General features: G+C 38.4%; 4 protein-coding genes across 4 annotated transcripts; 3 read left to right on the top strand and 1 right to left on the bottom strand.

The window, feature by feature from the left end:
- On the bottom strand, nt 1-735 carry LOC120002230 (60S ribosomal protein L12). Its single transcript, XM_038850903.1, has one exon. The coding sequence runs from the start codon at nt 681-683 to the stop codon at nt 183-185; it is 501 nt and encodes a 166-aa protein (XP_038706831.1). The 5' UTR covers nt 684-735; the 3' UTR covers nt 1-182.
- A 227-nt stretch (nt 736-962) lies between these two features.
- Nucleotides 963-7,798, top strand: LOC120002228 (vacuolar fusion protein MON1 homolog). The gene is made up of 14 exons (XM_038850902.1): nt 963-1,619; nt 2,228-2,307; nt 2,425-2,496; nt 2,627-2,666; nt 3,442-3,543; nt 3,702-3,823; nt 4,301-4,433; nt 4,598-4,689; nt 5,081-5,162; nt 5,346-5,410; nt 5,507-5,809; nt 5,910-6,001; nt 6,541-6,605; nt 7,420-7,798. The coding sequence occupies exons 1-14, from the start codon at nt 1,188-1,190 to the stop codon at nt 7,513-7,515; spliced, it is 1,776 nt and encodes a 591-aa protein (XP_038706830.1). The 5' UTR covers nt 963-1,187; the 3' UTR covers nt 7,516-7,798.
- Nucleotides 7,799-9,407: 1,609 nt separating this feature from the next.
- Nucleotides 9,408-13,786, top strand: LOC120003093 (double-stranded RNA-binding protein 2). The gene is made up of 3 exons (XM_038851999.1): nt 9,408-9,914; nt 11,727-11,946; nt 12,651-13,786. The coding sequence occupies exons 1-3, from the start codon at nt 9,669-9,671 to the stop codon at nt 13,523-13,525; spliced, it is 1,341 nt and encodes a 446-aa protein (XP_038707927.1). The 5' UTR covers nt 9,408-9,668; the 3' UTR covers nt 13,526-13,786.
- A 4,341-nt stretch (nt 13,787-18,127) lies between these two features.
- On the top strand, nt 18,128-26,335 carry LOC120002372 (homeobox-leucine zipper protein REVOLUTA-like). Its single transcript, XM_038851107.1, has 18 exons — nt 18,128-19,084; nt 19,382-19,547; nt 19,977-20,062; nt 20,161-20,251; nt 20,345-20,440; nt 20,565-20,678; nt 20,774-20,857; nt 21,069-21,224; nt 21,298-21,372; nt 21,768-21,874; nt 22,033-22,213; nt 22,754-22,942; nt 23,291-23,371; nt 24,052-24,186; nt 24,701-25,035; nt 25,168-25,273; nt 25,401-25,550; nt 25,890-26,335. The coding sequence occupies exons 1-18, from the start codon at nt 18,849-18,851 to the stop codon at nt 26,037-26,039; spliced, it is 2,538 nt and encodes an 845-aa protein (XP_038707035.1). The 5' UTR covers nt 18,128-18,848; the 3' UTR covers nt 26,040-26,335.
- Nucleotides 26,336-26,737: the final 402 nt, after the last annotated feature.

The following is a 26,737-nucleotide window of genomic DNA, read 5'->3' on the forward strand; positions in this document are numbered from 1 at the left end:
TGAACAATGGCTTCATCATCAATCTTGATCAAAAAAAAACCTCAAAATCATCTAATTCACAGTAAATACTAATCCTTGAAAACATAACATTATGGGAAATCTTCAAATATCCAACAACACAAATTAGAAGGGAAAAAAAACTAAAATCATCGAAATCCCCCACTCAAGCTAGCTTGCGGGTCTCAATCCAATGGAATCTCGACATCACCATCCGTGATCTCCTGCTGCAAGTCCTTAGGATCCTTTCCATCCACCGTACAACCGACGGAAACGCAAGTCCCCAGGATCTCCTTCACGGTCCCGCTCAAATCCTTGGCCATTGACCTTGGTTTCATAACCTTAGCAATTTCAATTACATCATCAAGTGAAATATTTCCATTGTGTTTAATGTTCTTGGTTTTCTTGCGGTCTCGCTCGGGCTCCTTCAGGGCTTTGATAACGAGAGCCGCCGCGGATGGCACCACCGAGACCTTAGCCTGACGGTTCTGAACAGTGAGCTTGACGGTGACGCGAAGGCCCTTCCAGTCCTTAGCGGTCTCTTTCGCGATATCTTCACCGATTTTCTTCGGGGAGAGACCGAGGGGCCCAATCTTAGGGGCAAGAGAACTTGCCGCACCGACCTCTCCGCCGGTGACCCGGACGTAGACGTCAACAACCTGAGACGGGTCGAACTTGGGTGGCATTTTTGTTGTTGCAAGTGATGAATGATCTAGGGTTTCAAGGAAGCGATAGACAGTGGAGAAAGGAAGGTATATAGGCTAGGGTTTTGACGAAACCAAAGTTGGGCCTCAGCTTGGGCTATTGACCTCCCTTGTTAGCTAATCATTTTGGACTTATTGCTAGACGGACCAGATTTTTATATATGGGCCTTATGGTCTACTATTCGTGGCCCTTGTCAAGCTACGGCTTCTTTTGAGCCCATAACTTCCAACGATCCCGATATCCGTCTTCCATATACCGGACTGGAAGTCTGAAACAGTTGAGCAGGTGAAGTCGGATCCTGCCAAGCTACCTACTGGTCAGACGCTCGTCTAGTCTCGCATGGGAAGCTTATTGTAGAGCCAGTTATACTGAGGACCGGTAGACGGTCTCAACTCTCAACCCCAAAATCTGACAGTTTCCTCTAACTTCTCTCTCTAAAATTCTCTCAAGCCGAACCCAATTTATCTAGTTTCAGAGTACCCAAAATGTCATCCTCCGATAATCCCTCTTCATCCTCTGCTGAAGAAAACCCTAACCCTGACACCAAAGAAATCGAAGATCAACTGGCAACGGTGGCACTTACCGAATCCAATGAAGATACATATCAGGAGTGCTCGAATGACACGGCAAGTGCATCAAATTATCACGAAGAGAACAATCATGATGAAGGAGTAGGGAAATCCAGGTCTCCGGTGATGTGGGGAAGGGCGAATTCGGAACTGGAAGTGGAGGGGCCGTCTAGTCCCAGCAGCAGCGGCTATGCAGGCGAGAGAGGGAGTAGCAGTGCCTCGAGCACCTCCAGAGTGGACGAGGTGAGTGAGGATGAGATACAAGAAGCGCGGAATGGCAGTGCCATTGACAGGGCCTCCGATTCTCATGAGTCCTGGATGCGGGGGAAGCGGCATGTTGATGATGAGGTACGGTATATTATTTGCTTAACGGTTTTTCACTGCTCTAGTTTTTGCTTATTTGCGATGGCTTAAGATAGTAGATGAACGAGATATACACCAGCTGAGCTGGTTCTTGGCTTAAAATAATTGACTGTGGAGTTTGTAGGGGATTACATTTTTTTTTAGAGACTACGCATTAGAGCTAATTATAATGCTCTTTCGTGCTTTCCGATATGTCAAATGACTGATAACCCCTTTGAAAACAAAATTTTAATTGCGATATCTTTTGGAATGTTGCCTATTAAAGTCACGCCTAATGACAAAGGATGGATTGTTGGAATATCCACCCGTGCATATTCTGGCCTGTAAATGTAGACTTGGAAATAGGACATACGTGAAGAAATATCAGTGATGCAGAGAAATACACGAAGGTATGTGGTGCAATACTGGTGAAGGATTAATAGTCGATGTAGTGCTATGCTCATATGCTATCATGCCATTGAGAAAATGGAAATGAGCAAACATATTAAAGCATAGTACCTGTTGCCAATGACAGTTTTGGAGTGCTGAAGGGTCATAGTTATGTCATCTGAGTGTAGATTTAAAAATTCTGTTGATTAACATATTAATTACAGGATGATGGTTCCATATCGTGGAGAAAAAGGAAGAAGCACTTCTTTATTTTGAGTCACGCTGGCAAACCTATATATTCCAGGTTTGATTTTGTATGCGTCTCACTGCTGAAAACTTTTGTTCACCCCAATGCAGAAAAGAGGCTCTATAGTTTTGTTGTTCTTATGAATGCTTTTCTACATTTGTATTATATTATCAGATATGGAGATGAACACAAGCTCGCAGGATTTTCTGCAACATTGCAAGCCATTATTTCTTTTGTGGAGAATGGGTACCTGGACAAATTAGTCTGATTTTTCATTGTTAAATTTTATATTTTCTCTGCCTACGCTTAGGCTAACTTTCTTGCTGACTCTTTGGAGGACTTATGATGATGGCTTTATTAATTGTTTACATTTTAGGGGGGATCGTGTCAAATTGGTTACGGCAGGAAAGCACCAGGTCTGTAATATATTTCTTTTATGTTGGCTTACTATTTTCATTTTCCATTGACGTCTTAGTGAGAATTTTCTTGAAGTAGGAGTAGCTTTCCCTTCTAGCATATAAGCATTGGCATGGACCCTTATAAATACCCCAATACAGAAACGTGAGAACATCCAAATATTCTATTTTGAAGGGAAAAAATTGCTAGAGGCTGAAAGAGACAATGTGAAAGTAGTATAAAGAATATGAATGCCACTGGATTAGTTGGGTAACCTCATATAGGATTAATTGGAGAGCTGTGAGGTGTTTTTTCCAATGATTCGTGTTGCCATCCCCTGATATGTTAGATTGATGCTTGTTATTTTTATTGTTGATGTTAGTCGATAATGTCTTTCACGATTGCATTTGTGAAAATCATGTTGTCCTCTCTAATTGTGTTTCTTGTTCTTGATCATGATGATTATATTACCAGTTTTATACATGTTTCTAGTTGAAACCATATTGACTAGAAAAACCAATTGTCACTCTGTTCCTTTTTGGTAGAAGAATAGGATCCTAAGAATTTTTCCAAATACAAGACAAACCTTTCGTAAATTTTTAAATCATTCAAGCCTTTATACTGTCTGTTGATGCAATTTGATTTCTACAAAATTTTCCTCCTGACGACTAGCTTCCTAAGGATGGATGCATAAATAGTTAAACTTCAGTTTCGACACACAAACACATATTCCTTAGGCATGTATAAGAAAATGTGTGACATTTCATTTTACTATGTGAAAGTTTTGTTTGTCAGGTGATTTTTCTTGTGAAAGGACCAATTTACTTAGTTTGCATCAGTTGTACGGAAGAGCCATACGAGTCATTAAAGGGACAGTTGGAGCTAATTTATGGACAGGTAATAGTTCATTTCCTGATTTGTTTGACTATTTGTGTGCTTGGTGCCTTTGCAACTTTTCTAATGGCTGCTTCTTTTTCTTTTTAAAATTATTTCCCTCATCTCCATTCTAGGAGCAAAATGTCCCATCTCATTGTTACCTAATGATTTGGATGCAGATGATACTTATCTTGACAAAGTCGGTAAATAGATGTTTTGAGAAGAATCCAAAATTTGATATGACACCCTTGCTTGGAGGGACTGATGTTGTCTTCTCTTCTCTCATACATTCTTTCAGTTGGTTTGTACTCTGTTCCTTTTCTTTTCACTCTTCATTGAATTTATGAGCTTCCTTCCTTGCTCTTCCTATACAAAGTAATAAATTTCCCTGGTAGTTTTATTGAGAGAGATTTTGAATCAATTTCAAACAGCTTATTACTGAGAAGGAGTGCTTATGCAGATCTGCGCTTCTTTTTAAATGAAAGTTTTATGCGCTGGTTTCAGATCTGTAATTAATGATGAAATCATTGTACATTTTCAAATTAATCTCAAGGTGGATGTACTTTTCTTTTGTACTTTTTTTGCCGTATTGCCTGGTTCAATAGCCACTGCCTCCATTCAATTGTCATTATTTTGGGGAGAAGATGTTGCATCATCCTTTCTAGTTTCTGCCGTATTATGATGTGACATCTCACATTTTTCTTTTATGTTAGACATAGGCAGCTATATTATTGTACCTAAGCTGGATGACACCGACTGATTTTTTTCCTTTTGTTAGGAACCCCGCTACCTTTCTTCATGCATACACTTGTCTTCCTCTTGCTTACGCAACAAGGCAAGCAGCAGGTGCTATACTTCACGATGTTGCCGATTCAGGCGTCCTTTTTGCAATATTGATGTGTAAACACAGGGTGAATCCCTTCCTCTCCTCTACGCATCCCTGCCCTCCCAAAGTTTCTTTCTATTCTCCTATCTGTCGCCATTCTTTACACCATCAGGGACAAAATTGTGATTGTTTCCCAGTTTGAAATTCTTCGATTGGTTTAAGCATTTCACTACTTTAAGCTTGTTGTAGGTTGTTAGTCTTGTTGGTGCTCAAAAAGCTTCTCTTCATCCAGATGACATGCTGCTACTTTCCAACTTTATTATGTCGTCAGAATCATTCAGGCAAGTATAAATGGACTTTTCTTGATCTTTTATGGTCTAAGCAAATCATTTTGGCATGGATGCAAGTTTTATCAAAATAATTGTCTGCCTGCTTGCTCATGATAGTTTTCTTTGATTTAGTATGCAACACCCTCATCAACCATCCTTTTTCTTGATGACAAGCCCAAGTAATGGTTGATTTTTAAGTTCTATTCTTTGAGTTGTTAATATAGAGTCCACCCTGAAAAAAGGCAGCAGTTATTGTTTTGCCATGCTGTTGGGGATTTTACACTAATTGGTGGATGATTTACTCTACCTGTCTACCCTTTATCGTCTGTGGGGAAGAGTGTTGGTTTAGGGTTTTTGAAATTTCGGAGACTGTGGTCTTACCTGTTTTATGGGATTTATGCAGGACTTCTGAATCTTTCTCTCCAATCTGCCTTCCAAGATATAATCCCGTGGCATTTTTATGTGCCTATGTGCATTACTTTGATGTGAGTGAGACTTGGATTGACACATTCATATGCTTGTTATGGTCCTGATCAGTGTTTGTGAGATAGGCATAGGCTGCTGACTTTAAACTATTTTACCTGTAATAATGCACTTCTACGAGAATATTTATTTGTTCATCTCAGTGAGAGAGGAGTTGATATGACAGTTATGCTTTCTCATGTCAGGTTGACACGTACTTGGTGCTGCTTACAACGAATTCAGATGCCTTTTATCATCTCAAGGAATGCAGGTAACTGTTGTTTTTCTCTCTGTACTCAGAAGATGTTAAAAATATATTTCCTGAAGAGCAGCAGTTGTTTTTGAAAGTGGAAACATACTATTGTAGGATTCGTATTGAAACAGTCCTTCTGAAGTCAAGTGTTCTTAGTGAAGTTCAGAGATCCATGCTAGATGGTGGAATGCGTGTTGAGGATTTGCCAATTGAACCAGTTCCTCGTTCTGGATCTTCATCTCCTCATCTAGGTCACCACAAACTTCCAACAGATTCTCCTGAGAGATTCAGGGAATCTTTTGGTGGAATTGGTGGTCCCGCTGGACTTTGGCATTTCATGTATCGTAGTATATTTTTGGATCAGTATGTCTCTTCCGAGTTTTCTCCTCCAATTAATAGTCAAAGGCAGCAGAAAAGGTAATGCTTCTGAGTCTTGCCCAACCTTCAAATCACCTCCTATGATGAAGTAAGTTATGGCTTTCTTTCTTGTCTTTATAAATACATTTTCATATTGCAGACTATATAGGGCTTACCAGAAACTTTATGCTTCCATGCACGATAAAGAAATTGGCCCACACAAAACTCAGTTTAGCAGAGACGAAAACTATGGTAAATGATGGATCTTTTTGTTTGTTTAATAATTTTTATTTTGTTGGAAAGATAATATGTTGATATGTAACCATACATACTCCATTACTTTTTATGTTCCTCTTTATAAATTATAATTCTCCAAACATTTTGTTTGAATGTTGTAATCCGTCTCAAGTTAGATGCTCGACAGGAAAGGCAACATCAGTACAAAACCCACTGGAAATTGGCTTTTAAACATTTGGACTGTACTGACTGGCCCTACTTAACAAGTTTCTATACTTTTTTTTGTCCATTTCATATGTTCTGGTCTTATAATTTTGGACATCTAGTGGTTAAAGTTTCCACTGATTATGTTTCTGTTTAGGCACTAATTTGCTGCTCCTAGTCAGTTTTCATTTTGGGTAACCACCCTAAGTATGCTTCAAAATTTAATCTCTATCTGTACAGGCTTGTCTTTCATATACAAGTACCTGAAATGGTCTCCCTCCTAATTAGAATTCTTGAAGTTTGGCTTCAATTTCTTGCATATGCTAATTTGTTTTTTCTGGTGTGTGCAGTTCTACTATGCTGGGTCACGCAAGATTTTGAACTCTATGCAACATTTGACCCACTTGCAGACAAGGTTTGAAATTTGCTTATGCATATAATTTTGGGATAATTTCAGGCACACATACTGTGTTTCACTTATTGACTTTTTTTGGCCTTCAAGAGCTGTTCTCCACTTCTCTGGAAAGTTAAAATAGTCGAAGCAATTTCTTATTTTCTTATAAATTATGGGGTTAACTTTCTATGGGAACCCTCCCCAACCACTGCACCACATTTTGCAAGTGTGAGGAGCTAGCCCCACTAAGACACAAGAACCTTGCACTTTATTTTCTTACCACAATGGATAATTCAGTATGAGTTCTAGTTTTGGGTGGGAATGCCCAAGGACCTTAAGTACCTGAGATGTGTGTCTGTAACTAATAATTATTTTTGGATTTGGTGTATCTGTATTAAATTTGCATAAAATGTAGACATTTATCACTGTCTCCTGTGCAAAATAACCGTGAGCCTACCTTAAACCTACTCCAATCCTAATTGGCTTTTGTTATCCATGAATTAATTTTCATCCAAGGGTTGTGGCAAAATCCAATATGTCTAGGTTTAACTGTCAGTGCAAAACCCTTTTAAGTGAAAAATATTTCCCAATATAATGAAATTCTGCTTCCACATTACTTGATTTTTCCTTTTCACTTAAGGAGTGGAATGTTCCATTTCCTTGACATTTTGGATTAATACTACATCTGTAGAGCAGTTTTTTTGGACTATCACCTGGCATGTAGGACTTGATTGTCTTTGATATTGAATGAATAAATTCAATTTGTTCCATCTTAGTTGTTATACTGGAATTAGTTGTACATGAAATGTTGAGATTTTATTTGAAAATTTTGCAGGCTTTAGCAATCAAAACCTGCAACCGGGTTTGTCAATGGGTGAAAGATGTAGAAAATGAGATGTTTTTGTTGGGAGCAAGCCCTTTTTCGTGGTGATATCCCAAGATATGTAAACAGAGTTTGTATACTAGTTTTTTAAAATTATTGTTGGAGTCCCACATAAATCTTTTTGTCTTATAATGCTCATGGAGCTAAATGCAGGTATTTTGTAATTTTAGGAGGGTTTCAATGTTTCATAATCGTGGCATCTTCGAAAGCTGAAGAGAGCAGTCACAAAATTTATGTACACGGAAGTGTTAGGACTTGGGAAGTTATATTCGTTGTTAATATATCATTTTTGCCACCTCCAGGCGGACTATTAATGGAACTAATTGGTTCATTTGAGAGTGTTAGACTCATAAAGGGTCCTTATTTATGTTCATTTGAAGTCTCATATGACTTGTAAGTCTTATTTATGTTATGATCGATTGAATGCTCAAGGCGTCAAAATAAATGAATTTGAGCGACCTTTCAAACTTCCCCATTTAGACTTGCGTGGACTTGTGTGTAAGTTTTACCATGGGTGGGGTTGGTTGATTATCGGCCAATAATTCAACCGACCCAATCTACCGACTTTGATTAAAATGCAAAACATTTACCTCATCCAACTTTATGGATCAGGTAATGGTTGTCAACTGACATTGTCGATTGATTGATGGGTACACCCGACCTTTTTGATTATTACCTACTTTACTTCGATTAGTTGGTTTGGGCTTTGGGATGGGTAAATATTTGGGTTTGAGTCTTCTTGAGAGTTAGCCTAGTGTGGGTTTGGGTCTCCTTTGGGTTTCGGGATAGGTAAATCTTTGGGCTAGGCTTAGTTTGGGTTCATAATTGTTAACAATTAACAAATACTTTGATATTTAATTATGAAAGTTGGTTGGTTAATCGATAATTATTGATCAACCGACTTTTGAGTATATTGACAATCATCATCTGACCCGTCTCTATATGGGTAGGACGAAATTATCGGTTCGATTGTATGAATCGATTGATAGTTGATTATCTGTTTGGGCGGCAATGGATTGATTGGTCGATAAAATCAATCCATGATAAAACCTACTTGTATGGTTCAAATTTGTCAAAAGTAGTACTAATTCCCGATGTTGGCATATTTGTTATTTGGTAGTCAAAGTTCACCAATTTCGGAGATTTATAAAGCTTGTTCCCCACTCACCTTGTCCATGATAACGAAGTTGGTGTTTATTTTAGGGTTCAATCACTATAAAACCCTTGGCTTGCGAAAAACTATAGGGAAGTAATTAAACCATTTGGGGGTATTTTTGTAACTGGACATCCTCGATGTTTGAGATTCCATGATGCCCCTGACGCGAACAATTGTTATCCTTTCATGCTATGGTTCTATAAAAAAGTGTTTTTTGCACTATTGATGTGGAAACCACCACCGAATCATATTATGATGCAACGGGCACGTGACCATGATTAATGTCACATGACTCGCTGTTGGCTTCCCTCCATCTCTCATTTCTAATCCTATAATATAATTTAGGTAATTATTAAGAAATCCTTTATATCTGGTTCTTATTGCTTTGCTTATTTATATGTGTTGAGTGTTTGGTAGTGATTAATGGTTTAGAAAATAATGCAATTTACCATGAAAGCTATTCTTTGGAAATTTATTAAAGTCAGTTAATCAATTGACAAATGAAATCCAATTCAGTAGAAACACACATATCCATCCAGTGTTAATTAGTGTATAATGATCAGTTTACTCCATTTTGATTATTATATAGACGGAATTTTCCTGTCTAACGTTACTGCTATAAATAAAGTTCAGTTTCTAACAATATCGGCCAATTATTAGAATTATAAATGAAACAAAGTGGGAAAAAGGCGGAAAATCCAAAGAAAAGGATCACATCCATGCAGACGATCGTTAAGTTGACTCACAGAGATAAAGCATTAATAAATAATAACAACACTCTCCAGTACGAAACAATTAACCCTCTTCCTCTCCCTTCCTCTCTCCGTTTTCTTCTCTTCTCTCTCTCTCTAATCTGAAGCTTCTGTTCAGCTTAAAAACCCTAAAAATACGCCTTGATCGTCAACACCGACCCGATTACCAGTCCGATCCGATTCCCATTAAGTCGATTCCTCTTCCTTTCCGAGTGAGGGGATTGTAGAAGATTGGAAGGGAATGGAAGTAGAAAGAATTGAGAGGTGAAGCTGAAGGAGGAGGAGGAAGCGAAATGTACAAGAACCAGCTGCAGGAGCTGGCGCAGCGGAGCTGCTTTAACCTGCCTTCGTACACGTGTATAAGGGAGGGTCCGGACCACGCGCCGCGCTTCAAGGCTACTGTGAACTTCAATGGGGAGATCTTTGAGACTCCTCACTACTGCTCCACTCTCCGACAGGCTGAGCACTCCGCTGCAGAGGTCGCTCTCAACTCCCTGTCCAATCGTGGCCCTTCTCACTCACTTGCAGCTCGCATTCTGGTTCGTTAGACGTCATCCTTTGTACACTAAACTCTATCTTTACTGTCTTTGTTTAACTTCGTTTTGTAGTTGTTTAGCTTTTCCTTTATTTGAGCTGTGTTAGCTGAGCAGTGTGTCTGCTATTATGTATTACAGTATATTCTCGGGATGAACTATGAAGTTTATCCTGCGCGCATTTAGCCAGTGATTGGCCGTGTTTGAGGGTATTTCGGGCGGAATGAATTTTATTATATATTTTAATTAAGGAAATGCTGATAACATGGGGAGAGTTCATACCTGTTTTGACTTTTGAGAGAGGATAATTGGGTTGGAACGGATTTATTATCTATTTTAGTTAAGGAAATGAGAACAACATGGGGAAAGTTCTGCCTGTTTTGGGAGGCGTTGAATTTATACTCATTTGGTCTTTGATTGTCTATATATCTTGGGAACAGCTGGACCGCGGGTTCTCCCTCCGGACTCATTATGGTAACTAATCAGCGCAAATGAGGCATTAATTCGATTAGTCTGGAGGTTCAGTAAAAAGTATCCTGGCCATTCCCAGATAAGCTTAATCTAGTCAGTAATGTCTACTTATAGATCATATACATTTACAAAAGCTAATGAGACTGATTTTCTCTGTTCATTGGAATTCCAATTTGTGATGTACTGCCATTAGGCATTTGCATCGTAGCTCGCTTTTAAGGAAAGTCCACCTGCAATATTTGAACTGTTACATTGATAATCTTTCCATATATGACTATGTCTATTTAGTTCGTCTCAAATTTGTAGAATGCTCGAAACCTCGAGTGCCCTTACTGTGATAAATGCTGCAAATAAGATAGTGCAATTTATTTACTTCATGATTTTTGAATTAATTTCCTTCAAGCATGTAAAATGCTCAAATACTTTAAGCTTATTTCCCGGGAGTGATGAATAGTACAGTTAAGGTGCATCACCTTGTTTTTGGATTAAGAAACAAATACAAAATGATTTTTTTTTTTTTTACACAGAGGTAAGTAAACTGTTTAAAGGGATTTATATCTGCATATTTATCTTCAGTGAATAGTACCGTACAATCTTTCTTTCAAGATATATTTATTCAGCTTGAGATTTCTTTAAATAGTGGTTTCTAATTCCCAGGAGTCCTAGATATGCAGTTAATCAATTAATTGAATGAGAACATAGTTGTAAGTCGCAAAGCTCTTGCTTGTCCTTTTTTGCCTTGTATGTCTTGACTCTTGAGCATCTAGCATATTATCAACCTCCTTCTGTCGTAGTGCTCAATCTTTCTATGCTCCTAACTTGTTGGGTGAGGGAGAAGATATAGAGAGGGGGATGAAACTCTGTTTTGTCCTTGAATTGGGTTCCTCTAGTACTGTTGAAATTTGTCTGTAAATATACCATGGCTTTTGAATATATACCATTCTTTGAATGATTAACTTATTTTTCTCTCCCCTGCTTCATCTGCCAAGCATGCACCAGTAATGGATGCAGACTTAAGGTTACAAGGGTCAAGTATATGTGAGACTGAAGTTTGGTACCGATAACATCATAAAACGGCATTGTGGAAAGTGCTTTTAATGTTCGTAAAATCTTTAGATTTATGGAAAATGTAGAAAAAGGAAAGGATAAAGAAACTAAGGGGTAGAGTTTCTAGTTTCTACCACCTTAACCAACATATTCTGATTGCTTACGTGTTGCTCATATAATCTTATATGTTAATGTTGATCTCAAATGAGTTCAAGGTTTAAAACTTCAGATTACGTGTGTGCTTTTATTCACATAGCTTTTCAGTTATATTTTTACTAATTGGGGGTTGCTTTGTTTTAGGATGAGACAGGGGTTTACAAGAACCTCTTACAGGAAATTGCACAAAGAGTTGGTGCTCCATTGCCACAATACAGAACATTCAGGTCAGGCCTTGGTCACCTTCCGGTATTTACAGGGACAGTGGAATTGGCTGGAATCACATTCACAGGGGAACCTGCTAAGAACAAGAAACAAGCAGAGAAGAATGCAGCCATGGCCGCTTGGACATCTCTAAAACAATGTTCGTTTCCAACTTCTTTTTTGATTTATTTTCCAGTAAATTGGTAATTTCTGTGGAAAATTTTTTTCTCTCGAGTAAGAATGATTGATACTCACCATTTTGCTCATCTCTTAAAAGAAAAAAAATCTGCGTAAAGAAGAAGATGACTATAAAATATTTATCTTAGACACCATTGATGGATTTCTAAGTGAGATGGGGAAAATGGTATGGGTATCACTGTATCAGATATAATATATATATATAACACAGAAGTGCCTTGGTGCTACAGTGAACATTTTGTGGAGCCTAATGTCTGCTGCTGAGATTTTTGTGCTATGCTAGCAAAATTCGTTATTGGCATTCTATGTGGAGATAAATGTCTTTTATTTATTCAATCATAACTTTTCTTTGGAATCATCCATCCATACTCCCTATAATATTGTTTATTTTATTCCAAAAGGAAAAATGCAAGTGCATGCTAGAAGATTGTACACTAGTAGTATTAGGGCATTGGCATAAGAGTAGAAGCAGTGTAACCTTTTTATTTATTTTTTGGTGACCACATGCCCGAAATTTGTATACTATTATAACATTGGCCCAAGAGTAGAGCAGTTCAACTCATACTGTCTTGTTGGTGACCTTTTAGCATCACCAACATGTTTGAATTAAGCTTAGAAACTACCGTGTAATTGTAAAATGATTGTTCATTTTCCCTCTGTGGCCAGTGGCAAAGGAAGCTGCGAGTTCTTCATCTGAAGTAGAGACCAACGACGAACTAGAACAGATCACTATTGCTCGGGCCTTGTTGAATTACCGATTGAAAGAAAAGATAGCAATGGTGAATTCCTCTAATGGCCCAATACCATTTTCAAGGAAATTTCCAGTTCAGAACCTCAGACCTACAAGCCCACAGCCCCCCCCTACTCTTACATCAAAAATCCTTCCATTAATATGCCCAAAGACAGCTCCTCGGTCAAGATCGTCGTCAACAACAGCAAATGACAGGCATGTGCTGTCATCACCATTGCCCACTCAGGATTTCCACGGGATACGCCCTCAGAATTTCCCTGCCGCTGGAGCGGCTCCATATGTTCCTATCCGACAAGTTAGGACTTCCTGCCATGGTATTGCTCCCCCAGTGACCATAAGGACTGCTGTGCCTGTTTTCTCAGCACCTCCACTCCCGCCACCATCTGCCCTTCCTCATCAGGCAACACGGGCTGCTCCTGTTCGAATTGCTACACCTGTCAATATCAGGCACGCAGTGCCAGCATATGCTGCTCCAACTTCTAGAAAAGAAGATCCTGAATCTATTCGAAAGGATGATCCTCAAGAAGTTATTCCTCCTTTTTTGCCAGCTAAAGTAGAAGAGACTGAGTTGCAAATTACTCCTGATGTCACTGCTAAAGCAGAAGAAGCTCCAGCGGCTATTCCAATCATACATCCAGCTCAAGTGGAGGAAATCAAGAGTGAAACTGGAAACAACCAACGAGAATTTGAAAGTGCTACTGGAGACAAACGGCTAGAATCTGAGAGTGCTACCGGAAACAAGGAGCTAGATTCTCAAACAGTGCAGAGCCTGGAGCAACTCAAAATCTAATCGCTGTTGTTGTCTTGTTGAGGATAAGAAAATATGGGAGTCGAATGTATGTTTTTTTGTTTGTACTAGGTTTGTTTCATAATCTACCTGGAACGCTTCATCTTATCTTTTCCTCTTTTTTCTTTTCTTCTTTTTTCTTTTCTTTTGGATTTTGCTTTTTCTCTGTGAGAAGTTATAGTTGCCGATTGAGTGATGAAAAAAAAAACAGTATCAGTAGGTTCTATATTCTATATCATTGAAATGTTGAAGCAGGTTTATGAACCCAGTGGACCATGTTGTTAGTTTCTGCGACTGCATACTGCCCATTTTATGGATTTATACTGTGGCAATGTGTGCAGATAAACATGTGGCTCAGTGGTGGAGAGGTGGAGACGTGGCTCAGCTCAGTGGTAGAGTTGCAAGTGGGCGATCTACCAGAGGTTCTACTGACATAGAATTCAGTCATTTGGGTAACTTGGTGTTAGATGCAACTTTCACACATTTGCGGGTTGCCTACTGAAAGCTTATATTAGGGCCTTGGCTACTTCCGCTGACACACTCAAAACCACGTCGTTTTACTACTCTTTTCTTTTCTTTTTCTTTTTTTGAAGAAACTGAATTATCGAAGAACATGGACTTTTTCTGTTAAGTGTCATGTATACATGTTATATGAAATAATGCTGAGGTCAGGCTTACGTTTAATTGGCGGAATCATCTAGGAAAAAGATCGTGAGCAGTGGGAATGGAGTAATAGACTAATGGTGTCCATGCACCATTTATTATAAGTAAGTGCATATATATAATTTATAATTATACCAAATAGAAGGTTTGAACACCTAAATTTACTGCTGTAGTCTCACCCTCGTAGGTCAAGCATGTCTATTTAATTTAACCTAACCTAAGCTGGCCTGGGTTTTATATATAATATATATTCCTTCATGGTCATGGACCTCTCCTCTCCATCCATCGTCATTATATATATATATATATACACACACAAATAGTTATGTCTCTCCAAAGAAAAATAGGAAAAAAAAGAAAGAAGCATGCATGGTCTTTTTCTTTAGCCATCTCTTTTTATTTGGTAAATATTCAGAAACCATTCAGAAATTGAAGCTGAGCATGAGCATTCAGAGTTCAGAGTTCAGAGAGAGCTAATGATGAAGGAGGTCCTCTTTCCCAGAAATGGAGAAACCGAAAAAAGAGAGTGCGCGAAGGTATTGAGCCCTGTGAACGCTTAAAGCGTACAGCGTCGTTTCATTCATTAAGTAGCAGCATTGAATTCACAATTTGTACACGTCCATCTCCACCTCCACCGCCTGTAGACTCATATTTTGGTCATAAATGAACCACCGAAGGACAACTAATAAAACAGCCCAAAATTGTTAATTTTTTTTTTCCTCTCATGGACTGTCCATCTTTTAACAGTTAAAAGAGCAAACATAAGAAATGGTCCTCCAGAATTTTGTTTGCGCAAGCTGATGTTTGAAACATGCAATCCACGTTGTGACAAAATCACAAACCATCCATTTAATGCTTCAGCTAGAGCTAGCAATAGTAACTTGTTTATAAGATCATAGTAACTAGACAAATGGAGAGATCATATCATTTTCTGGTACATATATCCATCCCTGCTTAGTAGATTTGGACCTGAAATCCTTATCAACTAGAAAATCCCATAAAAGCTCCAATCACGCCTAGAATTATAAACACAGGGTCATAACCTTCGACAAATTAGGTATGTTTTTAAATGAGGTAGTTAAGCTAAATTGAACTAATAAAAAGCCACTGCTACTACTACAAGAACTAGAGGATTCCAACATGTCCAATTGACCAATGTTGCTTCAGCAACACCCCTAAACACCAAGCCACCAGTGGACATCTTTTCACATATGTGGGTTAAACCTTTATGGTTAAAAAAACAGAAGCATGTAGACTTTGAAATGATGACAAAAAGAAAAGAAAAGAGGGTACTACACTGCAATACAATTATAAGTGTGCCATACAAGCAAAGGTCGTAACTAGCCACTAGCGTTTCTTTGTCGCTGTGTGTGTGTGAGAGAGAGATAGAGTTGGCTGATTTTGGTGTGGGACCAAGTCTCCACTTCAACCACACCAAACCTAAAAAGCACAGCCACGTCAGCATTCGATTGATTTACGCAACAAAATTTTTTTTCCCAAGGGAGAGGAGGTGTGGATGTATGGGCCCGCCCAGACAAGATGGACCCACTTGATTGGACCTAAGATGGGGCCCAAAAGGGGGATTAAGGAAGCAGTGGCATTTGGGGATTATTCTTTTCCTATGAAAAAAGCAATGGTTGAAGGAAAAAGGAGATAGGAACCCTCCACCTGTGGCATAGAAAAGAAACAAACCATCACAAAACAAAAAAAAAGGCAAAATTAAGGGGGACAAAGTGGAAGGATGTTAATTCAATCCATCATCTAAAGTTAAAAAGCAAAGAAAATATACCCATTTGACTTTCTTATTGCTCATCATATTCCATTGATTGTACCACATATAGAAACAATATCTGTATGTGTATATATATATATGTATAGGTCATGCTGATAAGCAATCTTCTTGTTTTTTTCTTCCTTAAATCTGGCTTTTTTATTCGATGGATCCTTGATAATGATATTTGGTAATAGTAATCTCTACCTGCTCAACTTCACCAATCACCATATCCAAAAGTCACCCTCACAACTCATCTTTTTCACTTGTTTTTTCTTACCCAGATAATAACTTACAAAAAATTCTTCCCAATTTTCACATCATTAAGAAGTTTTTAAGAGAATATTGACTCTCAAAAAGATGTGTTAGGTGTGGTCAACAGACAACTTATGGAATGGGCTATGGAGTGTATGTGATTAAACCTTAATGATGATCACTAAACGCAAACCATTCACTATCCAGGCTTGTCATCATGAGGTATGAACATGAACAACGATACCGACAACAACTCACATATGTATGGAGTGTGTACAATAAGCTTTTGCAAATGTTTTTTGAAGTCAATTCCCCCTTCACTTTCATTGCTCGCTCTTCAGAAGTTCATTTCTACATGTCACATGGTTTTTACTTACTGGCCTGCTTGGTCCAAAGGAAGTAAAGTCATGACTGCAAAATCTCCACTTTTGAAAATTGGAGTTGAATCCAAGTCTCTCTCTCTCTCTCTCCATCAATATACATCATGTCCAAACTCCAAACCATATTAGTTCACACACCCTCTTTTGCATTTGGAAGTTCCCAGATCAAAGAATATCATCGATTCAATCCTTGCATTTGACAGCTCCATTGGCATCAATGACTAACCAATCAAGCAATATCCACGTAAAATGAAGAGACCAACACCTCCAGAAAACGGGTTTGAGTTCACTACTCAATCATTTCAAAATTTCAGTATTAAAAATTAAGGAAAAACTACAGAGAAAAATGTGTGCAATCATTGTATTAGAAAGATTTATTTCAACATGACTTGTTGGTAATAATATTTTTATAGCCTCTAGTTGTTGCTTGCTTGTGATGCAGTGTAGCCATGTCTCTCAGTGCTGCTTCTTTATTCACGAGATTTCTTCTTTAGTCCGCAAAATACATATAATTAAGTCAACTTTATTACCATTTTCTCATAAAGAAACAACGTTAATAATATATTTACATGTTTGTTTTGCGGGTTGCGCAGCACGTGACCCTGCTGTTCGCGCATGCCAAAAATAAATTAAAATTTCCTTTAAAAATAATTAAGGAATATTTTCTGGATTTTATAATGTACACATGATTTTATTTGATGTGATGTGAAATCCCCGAAAATCACACCGACTAGCCGCGCCGTTAAATGGACAGATGCAGCAGCTACTGCTTTCATGCTCATTTTTTTTGGCTTTTTAATTAGTAAATAATTTAAAATTAATATAAATTGTTGGTCTGGAATTAAGAAACCACTTTCAAGCTTTAATAATTTTAAACTAAAGACCCAAATTGTCCTTCTTGCAAACGAAGAATCTCGAGTCTGCCACTCCATTACCAATATTTTTATCGAAGAATATTCTCATCTTTTGACCTATCATATCATATCATATCATATCATATTTTCTTTATATAATTCAATTGACTGATTAAGTATTTATTTTATATGAATAATTATACCAAGATTATAAACAAAGGCATTCTTTAATAAAATCCTTTTCTTTCGTTGCTGGATATAGCATTTTCCAACTTGAGCATGTAATCTAACTCCCTTTTTAATATTCTCTTTGTTTCTTAATAAAAGCTACAAATTGTCTGTCTATCCAAACACACATCACATACTTGCCATTTACAAATAATGTAACATACAAAACGACAAAAATGAATCATACCATCAACCCAAAAAGGAAAATAAATACATAAATTAATCTTTTTAAAATTTTATTAGATTTGCTTTCTTTTTTTTTAATAAGAATTTTAATAGATTTGTTACTTCTCGAATGAGGTAAATGATGTGATGAGTCTGATGACAGAGATAAAAGTGGGGGCTACGGCCCTGAAATGTTATTTCACGAAAATGATAGGGACAAAGACGTAAATGCGCCGAAACAAAAAGAAACCATATTCACTGGTAAGTTTGTCGGTAAACTCGGTATGAAACTGCATCTCTCCCTCTCTCCCCTTTTATTCTTCGCTGTTTCAAGCGCTCAGACTTTAGATCACTCGCTGTCACTCTCCCTATTCCTCTCTCTGGTTTTCTTTTCTTTGAACAGTCATGGCTAGAGGGTTTCACTTTCTCCTTACATTCCTCTTCTCTCCTGCAACAACACAAAAACCTCTTTGTAATGTCTAAATTACTGGCTCTCTTGGCGCACAGAGAGCCCGATGTTGTTCTTGTTCCCTCGAGATTACTATTTCTCTGGAGCTTAAGTTGATTTGACCATGTTTTCACTGTGATTCGGCTTGAAATTCGTCGTAAACACTTTGGATTCAAGATCTTAGGGGAGCAAAGTCACTACTTGGATTGTTTGATTTTATTTTTTTAAATCTTTTTGGTGGTTTTCCAAAGCTGGGTTGTTTCGCAGATTGATTGGTAACCAATAAGGGAGTTTTCAGAGAAGTAGAGCTTCTCTGTCTGTATATTGAGTCTTATATCCCTTCAAAGCCAAACATTTGGCTTTTACTACCTTCACTTCTCTCCTAGCCTCTTCGCCTTTTCTTTTTCTCTAATAAGTTTCAAGAATTTTGTTTTCGCGGACGGACTTTACTAAGACTAAAGACACCTTGCTTCTGAAGCCGTAAGTAAGCGACCTCAAATCAACCAGCAAAGCTTTTGTCTCTGCGTCCCTTTTTAAAAGCGGATTTGGGGAGTTTGTCGAGATGGCTATGGCGGTGGCGCACCACAGAGAGAGCAGCAGCGGGAGTATCAACAAGCACCTTTGCGCTGATACCGGCAAATATGTGCGGTATACGGCCGAGCAGGTGGAGGCACTTGAACGGGTTTATGCTGAGTGTCCCAAGCCAAGTTCTCTGCGAAGGCAGCAGTTGATCCGGGAATGTCCCATTCTTTCCAACATCGAGCCCAAGCAGATCAAAGTCTGGTTTCAAAACCGCAGGTGAAAAATACTAAGAAAAAAAGAGTTACCGGATTTGATCATTTTTGGCTATTTTTTTGTTTGTTCTTGACGGTGGGATTTGGCTTTGTTTGGTTTTTACAGAAGTTTGTTATTTTCTTATTCCATCAGTCAAATGGCAGAGCTAGGAGTGCTAAATTTTCATGAAAAATAATGAAATATCAGGCTTGGAGCTGTTCATTCGGCTTACAAGAGTCGAAGTTTGTTATTTTCTTCCTTGTTGGTTTGGACTTGATTGAAAATAGAAATTCGTTTATTTTTGGGCCTAAAATTGTTTAGGTGTCGAGAGAAGCAGCGAAAGGAGTCTTCAAGGCTGCAGACTGTGAATCGAAAATTGTCAGCAATGAACAAATTGTTAATGGAGGAGAATGATCGACTGCAGAAGCAAGTGTCTCAATTGGTGTGCGAGAATGGCTATATGCGGCAACAGTTGCACACAGTAAGCGTATGTCCTCCTCACTTTCTCCAGTTTTTAGTTGTCGTTTGTTGTTTATGGCACTGGATCTTCTTCAGCTGTGACTGTTTTGCCTTTTTAACTCATATTGAGGTGCCTGAGTTATTTTCTATTGTATTTCTAGTGGTATTCACTTAATTCTGCATCAGCGGTGTTTTAAGGTGCTACCGTTTAAGAAAATTGGCCCAGATTGCCAATCTCATATACATAAATTACCTTAGGGGACCACAGTTTTAAACTACTTTTCATTTCTTAAATTTTCCTATTCTAGGTACTTGGTTCGATTGATGTCTTATTTTTATCATGCTGAAATGCATGTGAACTTTTGTTGACTAATTGTATTGGGACAGACTAATCTGTTATGTCCTACTGGTTCTTGAAGCTGATATGATTTCCAAATATTGGCTGACATTCCTGCAGGCATCTGGGGCAACTGATGCAAGTTGTGATTCAGCAGTTACCACTCCGCAGCAGCATTCGATGAGAGACTCAAATAACCCTGCTGGGTAATCTCAGTTACTGATTCTTCTTTCCCAGTTGTCCCTCACTCTCCCACCCTTCAAGTGCCATTATTATGATCCCTCTCTTTGTTGGCTGTCTGCAGACTTCTCTCCATAGCGGAGGAGACCTTGGCAGAGTTCCTTTCAAAGGCTACAGGAACTGCTGTCGATTGGGTCCAGATGCCTGGGATGAAGGTATGCATTATTTCAGGTCAACGTTATCTGCTTCTATATTTCTTACTTCTATACGTAAGTGTGGCTGACCCACTGCTATAATTTCTACGTCAGCCTGGTCCGGATTCAGTTGGGATCTTTGCCATTTCACAGCGTTGTAGTGGAGTGGCAGCACGAGCCTGCGGTCTTGTAAGTTTAGAGCCTACAAAGGTATGTATTACGATTTGAACTAGCTTCAAGTTATTTGATTCTTTCTTTGTAGTTAATTTTCTTTTTTCATGTGGCTGATGCCATTGTGCTGTGTAATGCTTGACATCGATGAACATACGAACAGATTGCGGAGATCCTGAAAGATCGCCCATCTTGGTTCCGGGACTGTCGGAGCCTTGAGGTTTTCACCATGTTTCCAGCAGGAAATGGTGGAACAATTGAACTTTTGTACACTCAGGTAAACTAGACTTGTTGAGATTTGATTTCTTCAGTCCTGCTCTGCGGTTTACCTTTTCATGATTGAAATATTGTGATCAAATTTTTTATTTTCAGACATACGCTCCAACAACTCTGGCTCCTGCAAGGGATTTCTGGACTCTAAGATACACTACAAGTTTAGACAATGGCGGTCTTGTGGTACGATTGTCTTCTGTGGTTCACTACGTTACTGTGTCAACTTGTTATTATATGATATATGCTTATCCACAATGTGAATCCCAATTGGATATTGTCATATAGCGAACTTGTTGCTTGCCTTGATGGCATTGCTATGTAATTTCGGATAATCTTAGATGATTCTGTTGACTTGTGCATTTGAATTGGATTAACACATCTCTGCTCTCTGAAGGTTTGTGAAAGATCTCTTTCCGGTTCCGGCGCTGGCCCCAATGCAGCTGCTGCTGCTCAGTTTGTGAGAGCTGAAGTGCTTCCTAGTGGTTATTTAATTCGACCATGTGATGGTGGAGGCTCAATCATCCATATTGTTGACCATTTAAATCTGCAGGTTTGAAATTCTGCCAGTTAGCTACTTATTTTTAGAACAAATAATATTATTTAACAATCCATTTGTTTCCCAGGCTTGGAGTGTGCCTGAGGTATTGCGACCTCTTTACGAATCATCGAAAGTAGTAGCCCAGAAGATGACAATTGCTGTGAGTTTATAGCTTCATTGATTTAACAATTCTATTCATAATTGATTTCATAGGTTATGTTATTTTTTAAACAGAATTTTTTTTTCGTATGACTAAAATGCAATGGCACAATCACCTTTTACACCTATTTAGTCTAGTCTCTTTGTTTTTGTGACATAAGCATGCCTCAAGTTTAGATGAACCTTGTCTAGTGGGTAGAGAAGATAATCTGACCTGTCTGAAATCCAAATCAAAAGCCCAAGGTGTTTAGTAAAACTCTCCGATTTAGAGTTCTTTGTTTGTATACTTTCTGTGGTGTCAAGTTGCTGTAGTTGGGAGGATTTTTCATTCTGACACGTCTCTCTCGTGCTCTCTCATTCCTATTAAGTGGTACTGAGTCTGTGGTTTTCATGAAGGCACTGCGTTACGTCAGGCAAATAGCTCAGGAGACAAGTGGCGAGATTGCGTATGGTTTGGGCAGGCAGCCTGCCGTTCTGAGAACTTTTAGCCAAAGATTAAGCAGGTGTGTCTTCTGGTATTTGTATGTTTATGTGCATGTTTCAGTGTTGTGTATTTGCACAAATGCAGAATTCTCTGTGCTCTTCTCATCTATTTGAACTTTTCCTGATGTGTCTGTAGGTTTTATTCTAATGATTCTCTACATCTGTGATTTTCTTTTAGAGGCTTCAATGATGCTGTTAATGGATTCAATGATGATGGCTGGTCATTGATGAGTTGTGATGGTGTTGAAGATGTAATAGTTGCTGTTAATACAACCAAGAATTTGGCCACTTCTAACCCTATCAATTCTCTTTCATTCCTTGGAGGGATTCTTTGCGCAAGGGCTTCCATGCTGCTTCAGGTAAGTTTTGAAGCCATCAATCAGAAGTTATTTTTTCTGCAACTTTTTGGCTGTAATCTGCTGTTGCTATATCACAACCTTAATGTTTTCTGTGTTGCTGTTGTAGTAAGCACATGAATAGAGTAATCTGACATTGTCTGAGTGTTACATGCTTATTTACTAACTAAAAATGACCTTATACCTGGTGTGTTTCTACTAATTTCTGAATTGAGTGAATTCAACTGCTCGAACCACTTATTAATCGTGCCTTTTGCTATTTGCTGATTTTTTTTTTGCATAACTTAATTCATATTTGTTCTGGTTGAATGTTTAGGAATTGCTGAATATTCTATTTTTATTTGTACCCGTGCGGCCCCACCATGAGTCTTGTGAATAACGCTTACATTTATTACCTGGCTTTGATGTGCTTGAGCATGAATAACACTTGCGATTGATGTCCCAAAGTATTATAAATAAAGAAAATTGTATTTGATGTGAAAAGGTATGAAGTTTATATCTTGCTGTTCAACTGGTGAATTTGAATGTTTTTATTTGCTGCAGAATGTTCCTCCTGCAGTGCTGGTTCGCTTTTTGAGGGAGCACCGGTCAGAATGGGCTGATTTTAATGTTGATGCTTATTCTGCTACATCGTTGAAGGCATGTTCGTCTGCCTATCCTGGTATGAGGCCCACAAGGTTTACTGGGAGCCAAGTTATAATGCCACTTGGCCACACAATTGAACATGAAGAGGTATGTTATCTAGTAGAGTCCCCTTCGCATTTTAACTGCATGCATGAGGTTTCTGCAGCTTCCTCTTGAGGCTGCTAAAGAAAGCAGTAGTAATATATTATAAATAAAGAAAGCAGATTCCTTTACTCTTGTTTTTCCCATTATTTGGATGCAGGAGTCTGGTTTGTTTTCCCTTGTAGCTTTTTGATTTTTTTTCCCTTTGTAGCCTTTAGATTTTTTTGTAAATTATGAGGTTGAACATTGGTTATGTTTGTGTTTCATGCAAATTTTGGCAGTGTGACTATTGTCAGATTTTCAACATGTAATTCCTTGTGGCAGTTCTTCCTAACTCTTAACTTTATGTCTCAGATGCTTGAAGTTATTCGACTTGAAGGCCATTCCCTGGCACAAGAAGATGCTTTTATATCAAGAGACATTCATCTCTTGCAGGTATATATGTTGTGCAATGACCTTTCTATTTTGGCATAAGAGCCAGTCATATATTGGTTGATTTTATAAAATTATGTGAATCGGGAAGTGTCAATATCCCGGTTTACAAATAACTTAGTTAGGTATTTCTATTCTTAGAATTGGTTTAACGGTGCTCTAGCAATTTGAAAGGAAATCAATGTGAGGGCTAGACACAGATAGCCCTGGATGTTCATGTGTAAGTAGCTGGCAATGCCTGGCTCTTAAGATAATGTATAATAGGAGAATAGCCTTAAGGCTTATCTGGGAAAAATACGAATAGGATTCATCTTCAACAGACCTGCTGTGTCCATCTCCATGGACTCAGGAAAAGCTAAGAGCCTAAGTCAACTTACCACATGTGAGGGGCTTGGGATTGTGCTACATGTTAAACAGCCAATTTCTTAATCTTTTCAATCCAAACCTTTTTACTGTGACCAATTCTGCTAAAGACTGACAAGGACATGGCATATTTGTGCATGCACATTTATAGGTGCACTAGCAGGGATGCAAGGTTGGCTTGTGGGAATGATAGCATATTTTTGGTGAAGACTCAAAAATTATAATCCAGCTTTATGTGCAACTGAAAAGTGCCATGTTGTCGCCATATTGTCTATGTTTTCATACATCTCGTTACTCTAATAGTTTCTTTTCGTTGACAGATTTGTAGCGGAGTTGATGAGAATGCTGTGGGAGCCTGTGCTGAGCTTGTTTTTGCCCCAATTGATGAAATGTTTCCAGATGATGCACCACTGCTACCGTCTGGCTTCCGCATCATCCCACTAGATTCAAAATCAGTTAAGTGTATTTCATCATGATTGCTTACTATTATTATTATTATTATTATTATTATCCTGCTATCCTTCTAATCAAAGATTGCATTATGGTTGTCCAAAGTAGTAAGAGCTTCTGGAGTTCTGCTGCCATATTTTGTCTTCTTCTGTATTGTTGGCTGGCAACCCCTTGTTCCTACTTTTCAATGTAATGTCTTTTTGGCTGCTCAAATCAAATGAGAATTTGTAGGATATTTATTTGGTTTTGAGGTTTGATGTATCACTTTCTGTTTCTCATCCAATTTGTTCTGAGACTGCAATTGCAATCTCATCAAGCCAGGGTTTAAGCATCGAGTTCTTACTTTTAACTCCATGGATCAAAGTACTGTTTTGATCATAAATTTTCCACTATAGTTGGTCACGAGAATGAGAGCAACTTTAGAATTTCAATGCAGTGGAGACATGTTTTTGCCATATATATTCCAAACCTTTTTTTGGTGTGTTCCTAGGAGTACATACTGATGTACTGATGATGCAGGGTGATGCCCAGGATACAATGACTACGCATCGCACTCTTGATCTCACTTCCAGTCTTGAAGTGGGCCCTGCGACCAACCCATCTTCAGGAGATGGTTTACCATCTCAGGACATGCGATCTGTGCTGACAATTGCTTTCCAGTTCCCTTTTGAGAGTGGTCTACAGGAAAATGTTGCCACAATGGCACGCCAATATGTCAGAAGCGTGATTTCCTCTGTCCAGAGGGTTGCTGTGGCCATATCTCCATCAGGATCAAGCCCTGCCATGGGACCAAAGTTATCTGCAGGTTCACCAGAAGCTCTTACTTTAGCTCAATGGATCTGCCAGAGCTACAGGCAAGTTATCTTTCAGCATACTTGTGTAATGCGGTTCTAAAGTTAGCATTCTTCTTTGTAATTTAGTTGCATGATCTGTAATTGCCTTTTTATATCTTAATGAGTGATGGAGATCATGTTCTGTTCCTACAGTTACTATTTAGGGGCAGAGTTACTGAGGCCTGATTCGCCGATTGGTGACTCGGTGTTGAAACATCTTTGGCATCATCAGGATGCTATTTTGTGTTGTTCATTGAAGGTATTATGACACTGCTAAGGAAACGGCTGTCTTATTGCTGAACATTTAGTTTAAGTTGTTTCAAAAATTGTGTGTTTGATAGAGCTCCTCATTCACTCTGAGAACTATCATCTGTCTTTTGGTGTAGTCGCTACCAGTTTTCATCTTTGCCAACCAAGCAGGGCTTGACATGCTAGAGACTACACTGGTGGCTCTTCAAGATATCACACTAGATAAGATATTCGATGAGCCTGGCCGCAAATCATTATGTGCTGACTTTGCGAAGTTGATGCAACAGGTAATCTTTTCATTGAATTGTCATATTCCATTTGCCTGTAGTAAGCATGCATTTGCAGTCAAAAATAGTGGCCATTTTTTCATTTTCTACAATCAACTTTTGCTCAAGGTTGCTGTCGGAGCCATATTTTGCTGTCTCGCAACTAATGTGGCAATTTCTCTAGTTGATGTTGATACATAGCTTTCTTGACCTTGAAAACACAATGTAATACCTGAAATACACCTTTAAGAGTCTTGACCATAAGCTATGTAATCCATGCTGAAACATGTTAACTTTCCGACTTATCTTCTATTACCCAAAAATCCCAATTCTTGAAACACATGCTTGTATTGTAATCAGGGATTCACTTACTTGCCTTCTGGAATATGCATGTCAACAATGGGGCGCCATGTTTCATATGAACAAGCGATTGGATGGAAGGTCCTTGCTGCAGAAGAGAATAATGTCCATTGTCTTGCCTTCTCTTTTGTAAATTGGTCTTTTGTGTGAATTTCTAATTTATTCATCCAATGCCTAGGGGATCTGGTTGAAAATGGAGACAATAGTGGGGAAGAGAGAAATTTTGAAAGAAAAATCAGTTTTTTTGGAGTATTTAAATACTTGCAGCAGGATCAGGTTTGAATTTTCAATTATATTAATTTAATTAATTCTGTCTAGTGCGCCCACTGTTTTTCCCTTCGCTGTGTAAATATGTCATTAATTTAAGGTCTCAAATTTCTGCCCACCATTTTAGTGGAAATATTGAACATTTATGCGTTATTTCTAAAAGCATGCGAGTTCTTCTATTACTGGCTTACTGCCACTGGTATCTTGTTAGCTGTTACGACTACTGACACAGTAGGAGTCACAAGCTTCTGACCTCTGATGAAGTCTGGCTTTCGTTCATGCGGGCATGGTTAAATGTGTTATCAATTGTTATCTTAATATTTATTTTCTTTGTACGTTTTATGGATTCGTTTCGTGGAACCTGGATTCAGACTGATTAGGTGGTACCGGAAGGGCATCAATGCTGTAAGTCTGTCCCAAGTATTTCTGGCTCTCGAGGGATTTTCTTGCCAATTTTGTCGTGCAGGCATTAAATCAAGTTTCCTGTGTTAAACATACATTTACTCGTAGGTTTCAGATCTCATTAAAACTTTGCATCTGTTTGGATTGTTGGGGTGGTAAAAATTAGGCAGATTGAGAGC

Source organism: Tripterygium wilfordii, chromosome 7 (genome assembly GCF_013401445.1).
Source record: "Tripterygium wilfordii isolate XIE 37 chromosome 7, ASM1340144v1, whole genome shotgun sequence".
Taxonomy (NCBI): Eukaryota; Viridiplantae; Streptophyta; class Magnoliopsida; order Celastrales; family Celastraceae; genus Tripterygium; species Tripterygium wilfordii.